Source organism: Lygodium microphyllum, chromosome 5 (assembly GCF_053477565.2).
Source record: "Lygodium microphyllum isolate KBCC chromosome 5, Lygodium_microphyllum_v1.1.10, whole genome shotgun sequence".
In the NCBI taxonomy this organism is placed as follows: Eukaryota; Viridiplantae; Streptophyta; class Polypodiopsida; order Schizaeales; family Lygodiaceae; genus Lygodium; species Lygodium microphyllum.
In genome coordinates, this window is record NC_141139.1 from 116718401 (window position 1) to 116742434 (window position 24034).

A 24034-nucleotide genomic window follows, 5' to 3' on the forward strand; every position below is an offset into this window, starting at 1 on the left:
ATGGGACAATAAATTGAAAGAGCTAACCTGGACCTGTTGAATTTCTTTTATAATCATTTCCGTGGGTCCAATAATCGTTTGAGAAACATGTGCAGCCTGTCATTTAATTAGCACAAGCATTAGTACTTTGAAAATGCAGAGAGTTCATCTAATCTACAGACAAATGTATAATTATAAGTACACTAAGATACTAGTATCTTCTGCTTACAAAAAGGTCCAGTAGCTTGGAAACTTCAAACTGAACTTTTGCTAGCATGCTGAACACATTACCTGCAACATTAACAACTTTCAATAAAGCTCTCACACAAAATCATAAATGCTTGCTCATCTGAAGATTCACAATCAAAATCTGAAAACATGTAACTTACCAATTTCCCCATCAATAATTTGTCCAAAAGTCTCAATCATATATGATGCCATGTCCTGAAGAGCTCTAGAAAAATCTGCACAAGCATTTGTAGTGTTGACTGATTAGCAATATAATGTTTAAACATAGAGCCTCCTCAACTACAAACAACTTGAGTTCTCTCCAAATTATTTGTAGACAGAGTACTCTGCTTCTCATAACTGAAGGGAAAGACATCTTTATTTCCAACTCTAAATTTGCCTTGTAACCAAGACCGTTACAAAAAATGTGGTTACTCAATGCTGCCTGTGAGACTGTGATAACAACATTCCCATTCAGTTAGTCACAATTGTTTCAGCTATTTTTCCAGGAATGAGATATGTGGATCCAAGCACAATTTTTTACATATCCAAACTCAAACTCGTGAGCTCTTTCCTGTGCTGCAACATCACATCAGTCCAGTGGCCATCAACTACCTATTTAGAGGCTATGACAAACAAGGACTCTAGGGGCAAGTCAATAGAGGTACCCAGAGCAAGCTGAGAACAGAGCAAAGAACCAAGAACGACCAAGGATGAACCCTACAAAGAAAAGGGGAGTTTTAAGTTCCAATTTCCCAAGAAGAGAGTGTAATTGCTCTCAAGAAGCAAAGAATTATTAACAAGTAGTCGAGGACAAGGGTGCCACAAAAAGTAAGACTTGCAATAAAGAGCCTCCCACTTCTCCAAACACATAGAAATAGATTGCCATCAAGAATCTAGTGGGGGCGAACTAAAGGACCTAAGGTGCAAAGATTGTAGCATAATACATATGTTTGTGGACAGTGGATTACACAATGAGCTGTGTTTTACCTAGTGAAGCAATACTGAGATTGGCGCCAACACATTCAATCCATTCCTCTAACCTGCATTTTTCTCCCCACCCTGTCCCTCCCTTTGTTGATGCCATATAACCCCAACCCACTGCCCACCCCCTATGCTTGCAGCTGGCATCTAAAGCTTCCTTTTCATGCCTTTTCAGTCAGAATCAACTAATTCCTGTCATAGTCTTTCTTTGCCAAGGAATAGCCACTTTGCTGCCTGCACTAGTTGCAAGTGCCTATGCAACCAAGTTACCCTATGCATGACGAGTGGTCTAGTTCTACCGGGAAGTGGAACAGGCTGTTTGATGTCCTATAATGTGTCCAACAACCATCTAGGAATTGCTTTAGCCTCCTAAATAGTAGCCCTCTCACCAATGCTCTGGTCAATGGGTTGAAAATCAGGCTGCTGTTCAGCTTGTATTTGTTGCTGATTTTGTTGCTGTATACCCTCAATAGATTGCTAAAATTGATCAAAGTTTGGTGCACTTTTCTGAAACTATGGTGGCAAACTATCAAACATATCCATTGGGCCTACACGTGACTGATTTTTGCAGTCCATGAAGTGCTGACTAGCATGTTCAGCAAATACCACATCTCTATTGATGGAAATCTATTATAGAGGGTTGGTACAAACAATACCCTTTAGCTCTTGCATTATAACCAATAAAAGTGCACTCGATAGCCTTATCTTGCAACTTATGTCTTCGTGCCTATTGCAACAAAGCATATGCCAAACAGCCAAAGACGCACATGTGTGACACCACTAGCTCCAGCCATTCCAAGCCTCATAAGATGTACAATTAGCCAATGCTTTGGTGGGGCTGCAGTTAAGTACATGAGTTGAACACATGATAGCATCTAACCAAATTTTTGGGGGCAATTTTGTTATAAGTTAGCATACACTGTACCATCTCTATGAGATCTGTTTTTCCTTTTAGCCACACCATCTTGTTAAGGAGTATAAATTGTGCTACATTGATGACCCATAAAAACATCAGATTCTTTCGACGTATATTCTCCCCCTCAATCGCACTTGCATTTTCAGCCATAACCAAGAAAATTTAAAAGCATGCAAACACATGTGACTTATGCTTTAATGCATATAACCAGCAACAAGAAGTAATGTTGGGAATAAAGGCCGCGTGCCTTTTAAATGTGCTCAGGTGTGAACACACCCTTAGCACTTGTACTTACACATATATATCTATCGAAAACCCTAAAGGTACACACGTCATTGTACCTAAAAACGTGCTCACTCTCTACTCTGCTCTCTCACACTCTCTCTGTCTCTCACTGCGCATAACAACTGTCTGCCTCGATCTCCATGCCTAATCGGTCCCTACAAGTAATGTCCTTAATGAAGGTGAGAAAGTACAAGTATCCTTCAATGGATGGGATGCGCAACATGGGACCACACACATCAATATGCACAAGTTGTACACTTTGACCAGCATGCATATATATCCGTTTTCAGCAAAAGAAGCACAATGCATTTTTCCCAAAATGCAACTCTCACATACATCATTTATTGGTGCTTTCAATAAAGGGAGATCTAGCACCATTTCCTTGCTTCTAAGACAAAGCAAGCTACCATAATTAAGGTGACCAACCAAGAATGCAACTATCATCCATGGCCTTGCAAACCATGGCTAACACATCCTTTGATGCTCCTCTCATACATGATTAGTTGATAATGATCATTGCATAACGTGCTTGTGACCATAAGGTCTTCTCCATCACTACAATTATACCCACTACACCTATCCATGCGGAATTTAACCATGAGTCCAACACATGTAATGGCTAGAACTAAAGCAAGTTCTTTTTTATGCCAACACATACAATACATTTTTAAGCATGATGGTAGCCCCATTCACTGTAAAAGAAACCACTTCTCAGTTTACACACTTCATTTAGGGTTTTGCACTGACAGCCCCAAAAAGGGCCAATAGCCACATTCTAGTCACTTTTTCAATGGGCACCCACACAGTGGTGCACCACTCTAGACAGCTTAGGTCTATAAATAGGCAGTCACTTCATTCATTCTTACACACCACCTTAGTCATTCTTCACCCCTCTTCCTCTGTCACTCCCACACTCTTCCCCCTTCACTCTACTACTACCCATATCCCTACTTGAGGACATTGCAGTTCGTGGTTACCCTTCCTCTTCTCCTTTAGGCGCCCTATTCCATCAATTACGTCCTGTGTTTGGAGGCTCCACCCTGTTGGCATCAACATCAAACTGTTGGCAACAGCACTCCTACCTTGGCATCAATCCTCCATAGCTGGCAACCTCTTCCACTCCCTTCGCGCTTCACTAGATTTGCATTTGGTTGCCTAGAGACCTCCGCATCTAGTGTCACCTTCTCCAACCTAGCATTAGCATCTTCCCACATCTGGCATTAGTTTCTATAGCCCCAAATACCTACGTTTTTGGGTTGACTGCCCTTCACAAGCTATGATTACCCTCCTAGTGGTTGTCCCTTCATCTGGCGTCATCATCCATCCCCTAACATCAGCATCTAGGCTACTCTCCCTACGTTTGACAGATTCAACGCACTTTGGGGTTTGTGTTTTGCTACCCAAGCCATCTCCCCAACATCTGAGGCCTGCGGTCCTCCCTCAACAGTTGTCCTTCACCTTCCAATGATTACTTCGAATAGTCCTCTGCCCAGAGGACTACATTCCGCTCCCTTCACTGTGCAAATTCCCATAGGTGCTGCCACCTAATTCAGAAAGGACAATGTTGTTATCTTCTAAGCTTCAGCTCCCCTATATCCACTTTTCTTCTCATAGCATGATTCAATGTATCATCATTATATTCTTATGTTTTTGAGTTTTTCTTCTCTCTCAATCTTTGTTGTACACACTTTGTTTCTCCCCACAAACCCTATTGTCTCTCTAGTCCCTTTGTCATTTTTTGACATGGTATTAGAGCCAAAGGCGCTCAATGAGCCACAAAGATCTTCTGTATTAGAGAAGGCAAAGATAGGTTGCAGATTCAGCATCATCTATTGATTTCCCCCTTCACTTTTGTTGCATCACCAAGAGATAAAGATACCCTTCTCTTCCTCTCCTACCCACCCTCCCTTTTACAAGTTGGCATTTCGATATACTGACTTCTCCACAAGCAAATGGACAAACCACTGGGTGCTCCTCTTTTGGTATCACCAAAACCCCCACCGATGCTTGCCAACATGGACCTTTGCTCCCTATACCCCCAGAGTATATGCATCTATCCCTCGGCACTCATTGTGGCACCTCTCCCTTCTAGGCCACAAAGTTTATTCTGCATTGGCTTTCAAATTTTTATGCTCAAGGCAATAAGATGCATCCAATGCACACTAAGCCCTTTCGAGCCACAAATTGACTGGTACCATGGGCTCCTTGCAACCGCCACAATGCACTACAAAGGTTACTTCTACTTCTTGTAGGATTTCAAGAATGCCATCGACAACCCGCATTGTCCTAAGACTACAGATTCAGTGAAGAAAAAGCAAGGAAAAGGCATCCATACAAGTATTTTGAATATGTGCTTATGGTGTACTTGAACAGGATCTTTACAAGATTTTCAAGTAGCAGAACTGGTCCACCAAAATAGTCTAAATTTCCAATATTATGTTCTAATGACTTATTGAGAACTTTGGATGGATTTAAATACATACAAGAATCTACAAGTCATCCAAGACCAAAACTATCAAAAAGTAATATGTTTCACAAAAAGCTCTATTTTTGGATATTCAGAGAAGATTTTTGCAATTTTGTCCACGTTGGTTCTTATAGACCAAGATCCTTCCGATCATTTTGAGTACTTGGATCACAGTTTATATGACAAAGTTATGGTCAAAACAATCACAACCTGACTCAAGGCCTGCCAAAAAAACAAAAAATAGAGAAAGCAAAAAGTAAAAGCAAGAAAGGCAAAAGCAAGCTTTTGTGTTTGGAAAGTAAGATTTTGAGTTTGTAAACAAGAGATAGTGTTGTATAAATAGAAGCATGGATGAAGGAGAAGGTTTGGGCAATTTCTGAATTGAATTGACTTGTGTCTTTGGCATCAAGGACACACTAATTGAGTGCCTTAGCCCAAAAGGCCACTCAAAAGAAGAGTTTCTTAGTTCTTAACAATAGAGATTTTAGAGATTTTTCAACTCATTGTATTAGTTTTTCTTATCAGAAATACAAAGATCTTTGGTGTCTTTTATCATTGTCGCTTGATTCTCATCTTGTTGATCAAGATCCCCTGTGGATTGCAGCTAAACACACTACCCTCCAACATCTTTGGTGACCCTGACATGAAAAGCTGCAAGATTTCAGCAAGATGGGCGATAGCGAGCATGAAGCAGAACTTGTCAAGAGTAGAGATAGCATCTTCAATACCACAAACATTCATAGGACACATGAAATCCGCGACTTTATGTGGACCTATGAAAGCATAAAACATGATGAAGCTGTTTCAAGGGCACTTTAAGCAATTATTACAGAAATAAAGAGGTTGGATGGAAAAGATATTTCAAATTTTCTTCAAGTCTATCGGGAAAAGTTAGAATTTGCAAATGTAACAGTAAATGAAATGTCACGACATTTCACCAAAGTAGTTACTTATGAACTATGGAGTCAAATTCAAACTTTATATGAAACCCCTGGCAGGACATGGGCAGGTTTTAAGAAAGCCTTAAAAGATGAATTATTTTTAGAAGATTCTAATCGTGTAAGGGTTTATTTGTTACCGAGCTACAAAGAGAATTTGAGCAGAAATATGATCAACTTAGTACAACCAAGCAAATGCTTCTACTTCCCAAGAAAGTTTCACTCTTCCTACAACTTGCAAATCCTCCACTCCAATCAAAACTCGAAAAGCTCTTAGAAGATAATTCAATGGAAAATGGATTAAAGGCTAATTGGGCTGACGTTCAAGAAATTATTTCGAAGCTTGTGAAGAGGCAACATAGACATGAGCAGTTGATGACTCCATAGCCTATAACTCCGCCTGCACGATCGACTCCCCCACCAAGATTACAACCCATCATGCCTGCTTTTACTTCAAGTAAAGAATATTTTTATGACGAATTGATTAAAGAAATAAGGGATTTGAAAATTAAAATGTCTTTAAAAGAAGACTCAGAGCAAGCTAGCTCTTCTTAGGCTCCATCTAGAAGGGAATATGTTTGGAGATGCATCTGGTGTGATAGTCTTGAGCATCAGTGTAAGGATTGTGAGTCATTTAGAGATGGTAAGAGACAGAACTTGGTTTTCTAGGGACAAAATGGAAAAATCTGCTTAACTGAGACAAGTATGCCGATTACTCCAAACTTCGGCAAGGGTGGTATGAATGAGATTCTCGAGAACATGACTATGCAGACATATTATGTAACCACAGTAGATGCTTCAGCTTATGGAATGCGAGTTGAAAAGAAGCCCGGCAGGAAAACCGAACTATGGCAATATATTGGCAAGAAAGAGAAAGAGTGGAGAAAACAGAGTTATTTGCAAGATATAGAGAGTATTGACGAAGTATATAGACTGTCATGTACAGAATTTGCTACAGATATTTTAGATATATCAAAAAGAGAATTTCAAAGTAGATCGAGACCTATGCAGAAACATACCTTGGATATGTTAGATGATGAGTTTTCTCAGCGAGAAGAGTTATCTACTAATTTATTTTAGCAAACAAAGAAGAAAGCTAAAGTATTTCAGTCGATAGAGTTGTAGAGGGTTGAATTACATCAGCCAAAAGAGTTTAATGCTGAATTATTTCAGTGTCCAAAGTGTGGGGCTATCCTTGTGCAGTCCAAAGAGCAGAGGGCTGATCATTTTCAGCCAACAAAGTCAAAGTGCTGCCCATTTGCAGCAAGAGTAGTGTTTGACACAGGGTATGTCTAATGCTAAGGATCCATCTACTAAGACTTTGACTGGAGATATAGTAGATATGATAGAGACATTGATAAAGAGTGCTAAAGAAACAGAGATCTTGACCAAGACTTATGAATTACTTGAAGATATAGATGCTTTGATGGTAATTGCAGATGTTGTGATAGCAGAACAAGTCCATAATAAACAAGTTGTAGCTTCTTACGGTACCATGGCAATGATAGATGCTTTGATTGAAGATGACCATATGCAAGATATAGAAGATAAAGAGGAGCGCAAAAAAGAATTCTGGATTTCAATATAGATTGTGAGATTAGAGGGGGTGAAGATACTCCATCAATGATTTTTCCACTGTTTTTGCAAAACATGTAGGAAGATTGAGAAAAAGTATGCATACAAAAATATGGTTCAAAAGTGTCTACAAAGCATGATATGATTGATGTTTTGCCATATGATTCAACAAGATTTACAAAGCTTGAGTTACGATAGAGGTTGGAGGAGCTATCATTAGATGTAGAGGGATACATACAAAATAAGAAAATCAAGCTCTTGATACCTTACAATCCAGCCAAGAGTGATTGGACTTGTGATGTGATGAAGATAGATGTTAGGATTTATGATCCTAGAGGTAGAATGATCCAAAGTATGATACCTTGGGAAACACATATATGGGTTTTTGATCCAAGTAGACTATATGTTGACCCCTTCGGAGGATGTGCAGGTTTAGAGGGGGTGGATGTCATAAGACTACAAATTCAATGAAGAAAAAGCAAGGAAAAGACATCCATACAAGTATTTTGAATATGTGCTTATGGTGTACTTGAACAAGATCTTTACACGATTTTCGGGTAGCAGGACTGGTTCACCAAAATAGTTTAAATTTCCAATATTATGTTCTAATGACTTATTGAGAACTTTGGATGGATTTAAATACATAACAAGATATATTTTGAATAGTACAAGTGGTCCAAGACCAAAACTATCAAAAAGCAATATGTTTTACGAATAGCTCTATTTTTTGGATATTTGGAGAAGATTTTCGCAATTCTATCCATGTTGACTTGTAGATCAAGATCCTTCCAATCATTTTCAGTACCTGGATAGCTATATTCGGAGTTGGTATGACAAAGTTATGGTCAAAAAGAGTCACATCGTGACTCAGGCCTGCAAAAAAACGAAAATAGGGAAAGCAAAAGGTAAAAGCCAAAAATGCAAAAGCAAGCTTTTATGTTTGAAAAGTAAGATTTTGAGTTTGTAAACAAGGGATAGTGTTGTATAAATAGAAGCATGGATGATGATGAAGGTCTAGGTAATTTCTAAATTGAATTGACTTGTGTCTTTTGCCAAAAATAACAAGTATGCTTTGATATCATGTCAAAATAAGTGACGGTACAGAGAGACAATAGGGTTTGAGGAGAGTAACACAGTGTATACGGCAAACACTGAGAGAGAAGGGAAACTCGGAAACACAAGAAGAATACGGTGATGATGCACTAAATCATGCTATGAGAAGAAAAGCTCATACAACAGAGCTAAAGCTCAAAAGATAACTGCATTGTCCTATCTAAATCACGTGGCAGCACCTGTGGGAAATCTGCACAATGAAGGGAGCAAAACACAGTCCTCAAGGCAATGGGCTATTGAAGCAATCATTGGAAGGTGAAGAACAGTTGTCAAGGGAGCGAACCGCAGTCCTCTAATGATGGGGAGTGACCTAGGCAGCAAAACGCAAATCCCAGAGTATCGAAGCTGTCAAACGTAGGGAGAGTAGTCCAAATGCTGACGCGAGATGATGGAGGATGAACCACGCTGCAAAAACGCAGGTCCCAGCAGCCTCTGTGACAAACGAGTAACGCCAGGTGATGAAGGAGGAGCCACGCTGCAAAAACGCGGATCCCAGCAGCCCCTAAGATAGGAGAGTCATAAAATCATTGATGCTAGGTGATGTAGACTGCCTCCAAAGGCTAGGATGTTGACGCCAAGCTGGAAATGATGATACCAGACAAGAATACCTCCGGACTGAAAAACGTAGGTGAAAGATGGAGCCTGAAGGAGAAGGGTATTGACGCCAAGCAGATGATGGTGATGCAAAGTGAAAGATGCCCAAAACACAAGGCCTGATGATGGAACAAGGCGCCTCAAGCTGAGAGAAAGGGCGAAGGCAGCCACAAGCCACAAACCGCAATATCCTCTCGAAGGGGTGTGAGGCCAATGAAAGAAGCTGGTGAGAGAAGAAAAATGGTGCTAACCGATGAAGGTGGTGAAGAATGACTGAAGAGAATGGTGGAGGAATGAATGAAGTGATTGCCTATTCATAGGCATAAGATGTCTAGGGTGGTGCACCACTATGTGGACAACCACTAAGAAAGTGGCCAAAATGTGGACACCATCCTTTTTTGGAACTATCAATGCGAAACCCTAAATGAACTGTGTGAATTGAAGAAGTGGTTTCTCAATATCTTGGCATCAAGGACACATTAAGTGAGTGTCTTAGCCCAAAAGGCCACTCGAAAGAAGAGTTTCTTACTTCTTAACAATAGAGATTTTAGAGATTTTTCAACTCATTGTATTAGTTTTTCTTATCAAAAATACAAAGATATTTAGTTTCTATTGTCATTGTCGCTTGATTCTCGTCTTATTGATCAAGATCCCCTACGGATTGCGGCTCAACACACTACCGTCCGACAACGATTATACAGTCTGCTCCACTGAGAGACAGTGATTGTTAGATACCATCCCCTCAATAATCCGCTTCGCAAGATAATGGCTCTTCGACACCTTCCATTACTTCGACTCTGCAATCCACTCCATTGAGAGACAGCGATTGTTGGCTACCCTTGGCTCCGCATGAGCCTCACCTTTCCCCACCCTTGACTACTCAAGTTCGAGAGGCCACTTCTGGGAGTTCTTCAATACCCCAAATACCTTCTTCAACACGACAAAGACACTTACTTTGTCATCAAATGATTTGGAGTTTGTGATCCATGAGTTTTTAGATTTTCTCTCTCTCTCACAGAGGGGGATGTGTTCTTTTTGCCCTCAAAGAGGGCTCCTACTTCTTTTGCTTCAAAGGGAGCCCCTACATCTCCACACTCAAGTGGGACACTTACTCATCATGAAGTTCATCACCCACTATTTACTCTTTAGGGATGATTATCTTCAAGCAGTCATTTCTCCTACTGATATCCAGGATCTTTAGGTACCACCTAGATAGGGCCCTTGGCGGATTCAATCGCACGACTTGATGGCAAGGCCTTTAAATCCTTCCAGCATGGAGTTACAGAGCTAGTGGCTTCTCTCTCGAGGTGCAATCAAGTTCTACAATTCATCCCATCTATTGTTCCTTACTATAGGTTACCTTTCAAGTGGCAATCTTAGATCTCCAAGATCCTCTACATCTTCATCATATCTCTCTTCGCTCCTCTTTCTTCATCCCTTTTTGGACCTGAGAGGGGATGGTGAGAAACCACTTTTTCAGTTTACACATTTTATTTAGGGTTTCGCACTGACAGTCCCAAAAAGGATTGGTATCCACGTTTTGGTCACTTTTTCAATGGGTATCGACACAATGGTGCACCAACCTAGACAGCTTATGTCTATAAATAAGCAATCACTTCATTCAATCTTACACACCACCTTAGTCCTTCTCCACCCCTCTTCCTCCATCACTCCCACACTATTTTTCCTTCACTCCACTGCTGCCCATACCACTACTGGAGGACATTGTAGTTCGTGATCACCCTTCCTCTTCTCCTTCACGCACCGTCCCATCACTCAGGTCCTGTGTTTGGAGACTCTACCTTGTTGGCATCATTATTAGACTATTGGCAATAGCACTTTCTTGGTATTGACAGTGATGATGCTTGTAATTTTTCACTTTCAAACATTTATTTGTTTTGCATTGTACATTATGGACTTATGTAACTTCATCCACACTGTCAAGATGACATGATTATAAAAGGGCGCTTGGACAAGTGAACAATTCCCCTACAAGGGCTTTGTCCAAGTGGCCATTGCATTGCATTCTGCATGAGTGTAAAACCCTACATCTCACTTTGCATTTCCCTATGCATTGGCATTCTATTCACATCAACATTTATCTATGTGCATTTATCCCTTTTCAATCACCCTTGAAGTGGTTGACTTCGAATCCACCATATTCGTATGGCAATCTCCAAAGGCAATTTTTCCCTATACTTACATGCTAGCTTTGCTTGTCTTACTTGCCCCCATGTTGTTGTGCTTGTATCTCCACATATTCTCCATATGATTGCTCCCCCCCCCCCCCCCACACACACACACACACACTCTCTCTCTCTCTCTCTCTCTCTCTCTCTCTCTCTCTCTCGTAAAAGGTAATTGTATTAATTACGAAAAAAAGGTACTAGTTTACATGATTACAAGATACACGAGGGCTCTAAGCCAACGTGTGTAAAATCCCAGTACTAAGCCACGAAAAAGTTACACAAGTCATGGCAAAGACCCAGAGGAAATTGCCATATGCCAGGGAAGTAAGTCCTCCAGAGGGAGCAAGTCCGAGTGCCGAATGAGATCTATCTGCCAATGCAAGAGACCTTTAAGCCGGGCAATGTGTCTCGGTACATTAGAGGCCGAATCAAAAAGAAAGGCATTCCGAGTGGTCCAATTGTGCCAGCATCCCCAGTATCTAAAAAAGTGGAATAAGATCTTCGTATGCAACTGTGGAGGTGTGGGGTAATTTGGGCGCACAAAAACCCAATTTAAAGGGGTTAGTGAGGACCCCACCACTGCGCGCCAAACCTGTGACAAGAGCGACCAGATATTCTTGGCGAGCGGGCAAGAAATAAATCGATGTCGGGCCGATTCCACAGTAGTGGTGCAAAAGAAACAATTGCCGTTCGAGATTCGATGCTTGGAAAAGGCGGAGGAAAGAGGAAGACCACCAATCATCACCCGCCAAAGAAAGACCTTACATTTGAAAGATGTCTTATTCAACCAGCCCTCCATCACAGTTGCCTTCCACCATGACTGAGATTTCCACAATCCCCATACAGTATTAGCTTTAACACCCAGCCATGACTGAGATTTCCGCAATCCCCATACAGTATTAGCTTTAACACCCAGCCATTGATGATCTTTAATCAGAAGATGATACACCTGATTAGCAGAGGCCTTTTCCAGACTCAACTGGCCTGCAAGGTCCCAGTCCTGCCAAGGACGATCCACAGCAAGGGCAGGAAAGGGTTGCCTACCCTGAAGCACTAACAAAAGCTGTTCCCATAAATCACAGTATCCACACGGGATTCTGAAAAGTCTCCTAGCAGTACGAAACGATGCGAAGACATTGCGACTGGCAAGGGTGGCATCCGCAACTGAAGTCACACCCAAACGGGCCATGCGGTTAAATTTTGGTCGGATCTCATGTTTGTCTTCCCATGAAAGTAATCTCGAGACTGCCAACAATTCCAGTTGAAAGGAGTTAGTATGCAAGCGGTCCTCCACTGGATGCCAACGCGCCTTTTGGAGCACCACTTTCCAGGAGCCGACCAAATGCAGTAACAGAGAGGAGGACGGACTGGAAAACCGAGAGTCTGCATTAAGGACATGCCACCAGGAGCTCCGAAGTTGTGTATTACCATGCCGAAGCCCGCTGTCCTCAAGAAAATAACGGGCTATAATGGTCCACGGGTGATGATCCACACACATAGCGCGAAAAAGAGACCAACGAAGTGCCAGCATATGAGTTTCGGCATCCAAAATAGCTCCACCACCCATGCGTTTGGGGGTACATGTATGTGACCACGAAATCCACGAAATACCTGCGTGCAATGAATCCTTCTTCCATAACGTGAAACGAATGGGGCAAGTGAGAGCCTTCAAAGTAGTAGGAGTCCATGGCAGCAATGGCAAGAAATATGTGAGCATTGGCAGCATAATTGTCTGAGCCACTTTGAGGCGGACATGGAAGGGCCACGCTTGCGACTTCCAATACATAAACTTAGCTACCAGTTTCTGTGAAATCCACTCCAGTAGTTGCTTTGGCTGAATATCCACACCCAACGGGTACCCAAGATGCCTGACAATGGAGCCACGGGGAACAACCTGACCCTGCCAGCCCAATGACTGTAAATCAGACTCTGTGCAACTGAGAATGGCTGATTTGAAGGCATTGATGCGAAGACCAAAAGCATGACCAAAGAGCGTCCAAACATCTAATGCCTTGCGAATGTTGTCCTTGTCTGCACGCAAAATCATAAAGCTATCATCAGCCAAAGATTGACTAATGAAGTGATGTCCAAAAGGAAGAGACAATCCGGCCAGCTGAGCAGAAGCTGCCATTGAAGATAACATTGAAAGATTCGGGTGGGTCGCCGAGGCAAAGAAGAGAGGACTCAAAGGGCAACCCTGTCTCACCGAGCGTGCAAGGACAAATGGCTCTGTAACCCCACCATTGAGCATAACGCGTGAAGAAGCCGTAGCACTAATGGTGTAGATCAATCGGGACATCCAAGTACCAAAACCCATAGCAGACATAAGTTCTGCAATGAAAGACCAGTCTAAATAGTCAAAAGCCTTTTCCAGATCCAATTGAATCAATACCACTTCCTGACTAGAGTGCCTTGCATAGTCAATAGCCATTTGCACATTTAAAATATTATGCAGAATGTTGCGGCCCTTAATGAAACCATATTGAAGAGGATGCACAATAGCTGAAAGGTGCTTGTGGAGCCGATTCGCCAGCACTTTGGAAAAGATTTTATACATCGAACCCATCAAAGAAATTGGTCTCCAATGTTGCAACATTGACGGCGAAGGAACCTTTGGAAGCAGTTTGATAAGGCCTTCTTTCCATGAGGAAGGCATGACCCCTGTTTCCCAAACCTGCTGAAACATAGCCGCCAATGGCTTCACCAGTTGGGTAGCCGAGCTCTCAAAGAATTCATTGGTGAGACCATCCCAACCAGGGCTTTTATCCTTAGGCATGTGTAACAAAATATCCATAACCTCCTCCTCACAAATATCTGCCTCCAAAGTAGCTTGCATATCAAGTGGAACCTGATGGCGGACCAAATCATAGAAGACTGAGCGTGCATGCGTAGCCTGGTCAGAAGGCGACGGAGAAGAACTAAGAAGATCCAGAAAATAATTCCTGCACATATTGACAATGGTCAGCGGATCAGTGACCATGCGACCTTCTGAATCCTGGAGTCTAGTCATATTTTCTGGAGTAGGAGAAACATGCAAGGCGCGAAAGAACGTATGAGTCTGACAAGCACTATCTTGCAAATTGTTAGTCAAGTTGTGCAGTTTGGCCTGCTGATAAGATTTCAACTGAAATTCTTTAATAAGATCAGCCAAACGCATCGCCAATGACAGCAGAAATTCATCATCTGGGGTATCCACCAGCAGCGAACGAACCAAAGCCAGTAAGTCCTCCGCTGCGTGTCGACGCCGCCGACAAATAGAGGCATGATGGATCCCATACTGCCGAGCAACCCGCTGCACATTAGAGGGCAGTCGTGCAAAGGAAGCCAAGCCCTCAGAGGCGAAGTCCAATAAAAACCTCTCAATCAATTGCTGCATATAGCCCTCAAAGATTGGATGCTTCAAATAAGACGAGTTGAAACGTAAAGGAAGTCTATCCAGCAACTGCATAAAAGGTGCAATGGGTTGTGTAAGTATCTCAAGCTGGAGAGGGAAATGGTCCGACAAGGCATATTGTTGCAAGACTTTTATTTCCAGCATCTCGGGAAGAAAATCATCCTCATGCATGATATACATTCGGTCCAACCGCGACCATGTAGTTGCATATTGTGCGGAATGAAAAGTAAACCCTGAAGAAGAAGGGTGGAGCCAAGACCAGAGATCTTGCTTAAGTACCTCAAGAGCAAAGGCATTCCACACCCGACTTTCCGGAGCATCCATCACCGAATGCCCTGAAGTGGACTGAGAAGAGTCAACACACATATTGAAATCCCCCATCAAAAAACCCCTTCTGCCAAGTGGCATGAAGCTCTGCAAAGTCTTCCAAAGATCCCGTCAAGATGAAGGGTCATTTGGAGCATAGAGGCCCAGCAACCATAAGATCTCTTCTTCAAATAAAACTTTGATTACCACAAAGCGGCCCTGTACATCATTTTTAATAAGAACAGACTGGTATTTTTCATGGACAATCATAAGCACGCCAGAATAGTACGTACCATGTGTCCCTGCATAAAACAAGCGAAACCCATGGCAATCCACAACTTTTCCTGCTTCACCGTGACTCTTGTGCTCAACCGCACACAAGGCATCCCACTGGTTCTCATGCAAGACGGTCCACATGGCATGTTGCTTATGGCGAGAACAAATGCCTCGCACATTCCACATGGCTATCTTCACATATCTTCAAAAAGAGAATCAGGAACAAGGCACCGCTTGCCTCGATTTCACCTTTTCCGCGAGAATGTCAAGGACATCTTCATCTAGAAAATCAGCCAACACTGCAAAAGAATTCTGACGGCCTGCTTTAGAGGTAGATGGAATATCCACTGCCTTGGGAGTGAAATGGGGATAACGACGATCCCAGGGTGTAATCACATTACCTCTAGTATCAAACGCCAACTTAGCAGGTGGGCCCTTTGGACCATCTGTATATACTTTCCTCGTAGACTGATTATAGGGAGCAGAAGAAACCATAGTACGTGCAGCATGCTGTGAAGAGAACATTTCTTTCCTGCGCATATAAGTGCGCACAGAATCCTGTGAAACATTAGACCCAGAATCCGCCACGCCAGCATCCAACTTTTTACCTTTTTTGGGACGTACCTCTAGCCAGTCATTGCTACGGGAATCCAAACCCAGGACCTGTTGTTTACCTTTATCCAAAACATTAGGTGGTTGGGTGGCCTCCTGTGGCGGAGCATCAAGCACCATGTCATCCATAGGCAGCACAACATGCGCATCATCTGAAGACGGATGCCTCTCTGGGCATTCGGCCATAAAATGCCCCAATTTTCCACACGAAAAGCAATGACCTGCAAAGTTGCCCCATTTCAAGCGAAAGTGCAAAGAATGCATGCCAGAGCAATTAAGGCGAAGCCACGCAGGCCTTTTCCTGGCCGTGTCCCATAACATACACAAACGGTTTCAATTCATGGCCCTTAGGCTTGGGGGAACCAGCACCGTGCCCCACAACTGCCATCGCATCCTTTAACAATGGCCAATAGACAGTCGGACAATTTTCCACTTCAACCCACATCGGGCATTCACGTTGAAGCAGGCGCTGAAAGTCTGCCATAGGGCGCCATGGCACAACATGGACCAAACGGTGATTAAAGAACAATGGCAGTTTGGACAAGAGGTCAGCCCGATGCTTCTCCGATTTTAGCAGCACCTCATAGAAGCTTCGGGGTCCAATAAAGATCTCCTCAACACACTCCCCTTGTAGTAAATGGTGCAGCCACTGGTGAATATGGGAAAGCACTGGGATCCTGCCAATGAAGAAGAGTATGACCGCACGGTCATAAAACACCGAAAAAAAGCGCAAGACAGTTTTCGAGTCCACCGTGGCTTCCAGAACTTCCTCAGTTCCCGAGTCAAAAAAAGCTTCATGATTATGCTGGACATAATCGCCAAGCAGAGTATTGGCAAACTCCAGCAAATGCTCCCAGTCAATCTCCTGCGAATCCACAGAATCAGAGGCAACTTGCGCATAGGAACGTTCCTTAGGATCCATTGTCTCGTCGGAAGTATGCTTGGAGCGTTTGCCCGCAGGCGGAAAGTCAAAACCAGAAGGCATCTCCTCCGTGCAAGGAACCATATCCTCCGGTTTCTCTGTATCAGAATCCGGACCAAGGGCTGCCATGGTCGATAAAAGCCATATCCAGGCCAGCCATGCTTATGTCCTCTCTCTCTGTCTCTCACTCTCTTGCTCTCGCACTGTCGCTAGAGAACGCGTGGGGCTGGGCGTAACCCTAACCGTGCGATGCAGGAGGGCGAAACGCGTGGGGCTGGGCGCAACCCTAACCGCGCAGGTACAGGTGCTGGCAGATGGCGGCAGGGAGCAGGCAACGGTCACAGGGCATAGGTCTGTCAGGGCGCACAGCCGAAGTCGACGTCGCAGGGCAGGTCAGTCAGGGCGCGCAGCCGAAGTCGGCGTCGCAGGTCAGCATAGCAGGTCAGGCGCGGGCGCTCGGCAGCAGGGCGGGTCACACGATGGGCCAGACAGGCGCACAGAAACAGGGACCCGCAGTGCAGGTCAACTTGCAAAAGCAGAGACCCGCGATCACACACTCTCTGTTGTACAGAAGGCCAGGGCCCTCGAGCAAGGAAAACAGCTCAGTTTCACCCGCGCTGGCTCGCAATCCGTCTGCTGGCGCTCAGTTTCGCCCTCTCGCTCGCTCGCGTACAGAAGGTCAGGTCGATTGGGGGAAGGGTTCAAGCGCGCAGGGCAGGGAGGCGCAGGGCAGGGCGACGCGCAGGGCAAGGATCCGCCATCGTCGACTCCCTCTTCTCTCCCATCTCTCTCTCTCTCTCTCTCTCTCTCTCTCTCTCTCTCTCTCTCTCTCTCTCTCTCTCTCTATATATATATATATATATATATATATATATATATATATATATATATATATATATATATATATGGAATCCCACTATCCATCCCTATTTCCCGCACTTTCGGACATAGTGACTCAATGGGACGAACACTGATTCAAAACCCTCACTCAATGCTAAATCTTATGAACAATTAAAATAAATCCCTTCTTTTAAAAACGTCCATTGTTGATTCTATCCACCTTTACAGTACTTGGTACACTCCCAAGCAGCCTACGAGCACCACTGATCCAACGACCTGGCCTCTCTAGGGTGATCACTTGGACTCCCTTGGTAAGATAACTATCCCCTCTATAATCTTGGTAGGTGACTAGGCAGCTGACATGCACCCTTTGCCTAATGTCCTCGTTACGTTAGGGTGGGACACCTTGGGGTTTTAATAAAAACACAAAAGGGCTTATTTCTCACGGCCCAATTTTGGGCCTAAGGGGGGGTGTTGAGCTAAAAATATACATTATTCTGACTTAAACAATCCCAAAACACATTAAAATAATAAAGAATCCTTCTTATTCTAAAAAGAAAAATGATCCTGGAGAGTTATTGTGTCCCACATGCAAAACCCTAATTTGGGTGCCCCAAACTTTCCATAGATAGGCATGCAGCCCACCACTCTCCCTCGATCTCGTTTTTGCAAGTTTCAGGAGCCGTATCTTATCAAAGTTCAGCAGTGCGGAAGCGTATAACCAAGACATAGAGAAAGAGTGAACACAAAGAGAAGAGGGAGAGAGAAAGAGACAAAAGAGCAAGAAGATCTGCAATGAAGGCATGCTGAATAAGAATGCAAATATGTACACGGGCACACTGCATATGTTTGTGTATCTCCGCCTCGATGATGTCACCCTGCTGTACACCTTGAAGTCTGCTGCAGTCAGCACAATCTCTGCTTGATGTCAGCCTGAAATCTGTGGTCTGGAGTGTGTGAATGTGTGCTGAAGATCTGCTATATATAGCAATAAATATGGCCCAGTCAAAATAGAAGTCAGCCTGCCAAATCTGGCTGACCTGTGCCAGATTTGGCTGACTGCACAGAAACCTGCCAAAAAAGGCAAAACTGCCACATCAGCACAGCGATCTGATCTGCAATAAATGTGACTGCCACGTGTGACTCCTGCATGACTGTATGGCCTGCCACACAGCATATGCAGCACACAAACCTAACAAACTGCTCTTGAATGCCTGTTTGACAAGAAAATGCATGAACATTGCCTAATCTAACACATGCTTGTCCAAGGGATGATCGTCTCTAATACCCCCTCTTAGATCTTGGACACGGCATGAGGTTGAGGAATCTAGAATGTTGTCAAAGTAAAGCCTGAGGAAGCGCCTTCATAAACAAATCTACAAGATTGTCCTCCATCTTACAGTACCCCACAGCTATGGTCCCATCCAAAAGCTTCTCCCAAATGAAGTGGTGTTGTATCTCTATGTGCTTCATCCAAGCATGGAACAATGGGTTCCATGCCAAGGCAATGCAACTCTCATTGTCACACTGAAGCGTATTAGGACCTGACTAAGGGCAGCCAAGCTTCTCCATGAACCTCCAAAGCCACACTGTCTCACATGTGGTAGAAGACGTTGCCCAATACTCCACCTCAAGGCAACCGTGGGGTGCTTCTGACTGCTCCAAGAAACAGCACCTACACCCAAGGTAAAGCAATAACCTATCGTGGACCTCCTATGGTCTACATCTCCAGCCCAATCTAAATCACTCCAATCTATAAGCACAAGATCGGAACCATTTGTACCTACTAGATAATAGATCCTTGGATCAGGGATCCCCTTCAAGAATTGCAATATTCTCTGAGCAACATGCCAACGCATCATCTTGGGCTCACTTATAAACCCGACCAGCAAACCGACAGCAAAACATAAGTCAACATGAGTGTTGAGGAGCCAAATCAAAGGCCCAATCAACTGTCAATAGCGGGTAGCATCGACCAAAGGAGAATTTGAGTGGATAGTGGCCTTCTAGTTCAGATCCATAGGAGTAGAAATGGGCCTACATCCCTCCATCTCAAATAACCAAGAGCTCCTATACATACCGTTGCTGAGAGATGAAGATCTCCCTCGGAGTCTGAGAGATCCCATGGCCTAGAAAGAAGTGGAGAAGTCCCAAATCCGTCATCTCGAACTTCTCATAAAAAGTTGCTTTCGTCTGCTCGACCATTTGGGCATGGTCACCTATCACAATCAAATCATCCACATAAAGGATGAATAGAACATGACTTCCATTGGAAGTGTGCACATAAAGTTGTGGATCAGCCTTGGAGCACCAATATCCCGACTTCTCTTAGAGGAACGAGTCTATCTTCTTGTTCCAAGCATGCGAAGCCTGTTTAAGGCCATACAAGGCCTTCCTCAACCTGTAGACTTTACCATCTGACGATCCAAAGCTAGGAGGCTACTCTACATAGATCTCCTCCTTCAAGTCTTTGTTCAAGAAGGCAGACTTTAATCCAACTAATGTACTGGCCATCTCCTATGGCCAGCCAAGGCAAGAACAACTCGAATAGTAGCCATACGAACAGTGGGGGCAAAAGTATCATGGAAATCAACTCTTGGGTGCTGTGCAAAACCTTTAGTAACAAGGTAGACCTTGTGCTTATCCAAAGTGCCATCACTATGGTATTTGGTCTGAAGACCCATTTGATGCCAATCACCTTCTAATGAGTAGGACAGGACACAAGGTACCAAGTGTCGTTCCTATCAATAGCCTCCAACTCGTGCTCCATGCTTTCTACCAATGCTCAAACTCCAAAGTCTCCTTCACAAAGGTATGCTCACTATCCTATATAAGATGGGTCATCAAACAATAGTTAGAACAAACAAGCTCAATGGAATGTGCTTAGTTCCTCCGAGAACGCCGCCAGCCATCCTGCAACTGCCACTCCACAAGAATCCCCTCAATCCCTGTATCACGAAGTGTATCATGTGCCAAACGAGGAGGCTAGATCTCTCCTCGTCACTCTCCATTTTCTGAAGTCTACAGAACATCCATTAGCAGTGGCTCAAGCGGGGTGGCCAGTAGTGAAGTAGAATCCCCATCTGAAGAAGAAGTATCCCCAAGAGACTCTCGCTCCAAGGGAACAATCTCTCGCACCTAACTATCTCCAAGTACAAAGGTGCTCCTCACCCCCCTCTGAAGCTGGAACCTCCACAAATCGCACATCAAGACTCGTGTAGAGATCCTGCTAAACGGGATCATGCAAGTGGTAGCCCTGGGACTACACTTTTTTTAAAGCCACTTCAAACTTGTCCCTCTCAATCTTCGAGATATGAATATAGGCATCACATCCATCCTGAAATAAGAAACATTAGGCTTGGCTCCAAAATAATCTTCATAATGGGTCATACCAACCACGGCAAAAGTAGGTGACCAATTGAGAATGTGGACAGCAATAGCCACAGTCTCAGCCCATAGACACAAAGGTGTCTTACAATGCACCATCATGGTGCAAGCCATCTCAATCACACTCCTATTCTTCCGCTCCAATATGCCATTCTCCTAAGGTGTATTTATGTTCGCAAACTCCTAGTGAATACCACGATCTGCACAAAATCTAGCAAGCTCATTAGAGACAAGCTCTCCTCCCTTGTTTGACAACAAGGACTTCAGCTTTTGGCCTGATTGGTTCTCCTCAAAGAGCAATCAATCCTTAAAGTTGGAGAAGGCCTTAGACTTGAAAATATGCCCATGTCATCCTACTTAAACCATCAACAATCAACATGAAATATAGACTCCCCTTAAGAGACTCCATCTGCATAGGTCCATAAAGATCGATGCAAACAAGTTCCAAGGGTACTATAGACCACCTCGAAGCCTTGTTGGGAATTGCATCACAATGGTGTTTCCCTCGAATGCAAGATACACACGGCTGCTGGCTCACCCAATGCCCAACAAACATCGAACAAGCTGTCCTCGTAATGCCTTCTGAAGGTACTCATAGCTGAGGTGGCCAAACCGAGCATGCCAAAGCTCAGACTATGACTGAGAAGCAAGAAGGAGAGATGTCAAGGCAAAAGAGGACTTCAACTTGTAGATGCCATTCTCCTCGTAATCGATAATAACGACTGTCCTCGATCCATGATGAAGAACTCAAAAAAAGTCATTGTCAAACTCCACCAAAAGGCCAAGAGTACAATCTTATGAACAGAAAGTAAATGATACCCCAAACTTGGCACATCAAGCACGTCCGAAGTATTAATACCACCTTGTCTATCTAGAATCAGCTGTATATCACCCTACCCTTCAATCGGCACAAAAGAGCTATCTCCAATGAAAATCTGCCCACGTGAAGATCGCAAATGGATAACAACATGTGTGAAAGGAGTCGTGTTCCAAGAGGCACCACTATCTACAATCCACTCATGAGCATGTGGGGCCGCTAACATTGCATCAGAAACTCGAGGTATTGATGCCTCAACCACCACCAAAGTGAAGAAAAGCAGGTGAGGGAGCATCCACTACTCTTGAAACCTTTGAGGATTTGTCCTTGGTGTCCTTGTGGGGGCAATTCTTCTTCCAATGACTTGTCTTACCACAGGTATGGCAAGTCAACTCTTTCTTCTTGTCCTTCTTTGGTTAGTCCTCCTCCTCCTTCTGGTCATTCCCCTTCTTTTGAGAAGATTGACCAGTCAATGCCTTCGACTTGGAAGCATTTTGTCCCTTAAACTGTTCCTCTTGGTCCAAAACCATAGGAACCAACTCCTCCCACCAAAGAATCTCTATCCGCCCTGAAGCAATCAAGGCAAAGTAGAAGGCACCGAATCGTGGCAGTAACTAGAACAAAAGTGTTATTACCATGTCTTTAAAAGTGATCACCTTCCCTGCGTTCTGCACCTACATCTAGACCTAACGAAGCTTGTTCACATGCTCTCACATCGAAAATGATTTATCGAGACTCAAAGTCCGCTTCTACACCTCCCAAGAAACCCATTTCATAACGTTCGTCAAGTTGTACATTTGATCGAGCTCCAGCCATATATCCCTAGCCACCGTCAAGTGCTCCACATGGGCAATCACAGCTGTAATGCATGACAGAAAGAGAAATGACCAGATGCGAGCATTCAATTTGTCCCAATATACCTGAACCTTTGCCAACTCCGCATGATCCTCTGCAAAAAGTTTGGCTTGTCTCTCAATGCATGATGGTCAATGGCCTCTATAACAAGCTCTACCAAATCATAGGACTCCAAGATGGCAAGCATCATAACGTGCTAGACATGGTAGTTCTCACCATTGAGCTTTTGATCTGATGGAAGAGCCGATAGGACGGGGGCACTTTCAGATCCATAATCGCCTAAAACTCCATATCAGCCTCAGAAGACATCTTCACCTGAAATGTTTGCAAAAACACAAAAGCAACCCCCTCTAACTATGAAAATGCAACATGCAAGGGCTCTTCTCCACTTGTCCCACTCCTTCACTCATTGAAGGCAATGAAAAGATAAAATCAGCAATTGAAGGCCAAAAACGCAGCCTTCCTCCTCTTCAATCAACAAAAATATCAGCAACAACTTCAGCAATTTTGCTCCTTTCCCGCACACCCATGCTTGCCTCAGCCTTATTCTAATGCGCAACCCTTCCACTCACCCTCGAACACTGATTATGCAGCCTTGTGTTGTGCCAAAATCTCCTCTTCAAGTAGATTCTCACTCAATTGATTCTTTGCTGCTCTGATACCACGTCAGCGTACAACAATGCGGAAGCATATGACTAGGACTGAGAGATAGAGTGAACACAGAGACGGGAGAGAGAGACAGATAGACAGAAGAACAAGAAGATCTGCAATGAATGAATGCTAAATAAGAATGCAGATATGTACACAGGCACAGTGCGAATGTCTACGTATCTCCACCTCAATGATGTCACCCTGCTGGACACCTCAAAGTCTGCTGCAGTCAGCATGATCTCTGCTTGACCTCAGCCTGAAACCTGCAGTCTGGAGTGTGTGAATGTATGCTGAAGAGCTGCTATATCTGCTATATATAGCAGTAAATATAGCCATGCCAAAATAGCAGTCAGCCTGCCAAATCTGGCCCATAGGAACCTGACAAAAATGGCAAAACTAAGCAGTCTGATCTGCAATAAATGTGACTGCCACGTGTCACTCCTGTGCTGACTGTACAGCTTGCCACAAGGCATATGCAGCACACAAAGGCAAACTTCTCTCGAATGCCTATTTGACAAGAAAATGCATGAACACTGCGTAATCTGACATATGTCTGTCCAAGGGATGATTATAACTTTAACATATCTCTACTACCCACACCTCATTCGTGGAGGACATCGTAGTCAGAGCCTTGCCTCACAATCTGCTATCAAGGAACTTGTGTTTGCTGCTGTTAGGGCCAATAGCCATCAATAGGAGCTGTCGC

General features: G+C 43.7%; 1 protein-coding gene across 3 annotated transcripts in view; it reads right to left on the bottom strand.

The window, feature by feature from the left end:
- Nucleotides 1-24034, bottom strand: part of LOC148036322 (uncharacterized protein At2g33490-like) — a 103312-nt gene that overhangs the window by 40419 nt on the left and 38859 nt on the right. For 2 of the 3 annotated variants that reach the window (XM_087678319.1, XM_087678317.1), the window contains exons 4-6: nucleotides 369-443; nucleotides 209-270; nucleotides 28-96 (exon numbers count right to left, since the gene is read on the bottom strand). In XM_087678319.1, coding sequence (XP_087534445.1) covers nucleotides 28-96; nucleotides 209-270; nucleotides 369-443 — 206 coding nt within the window. The remainder of the gene's footprint in view (nucleotides 1-27; nucleotides 97-208; nucleotides 271-368; nucleotides 444-24034) is intronic. The other variant, XM_087678318.1, reaches the window with a different exon arrangement.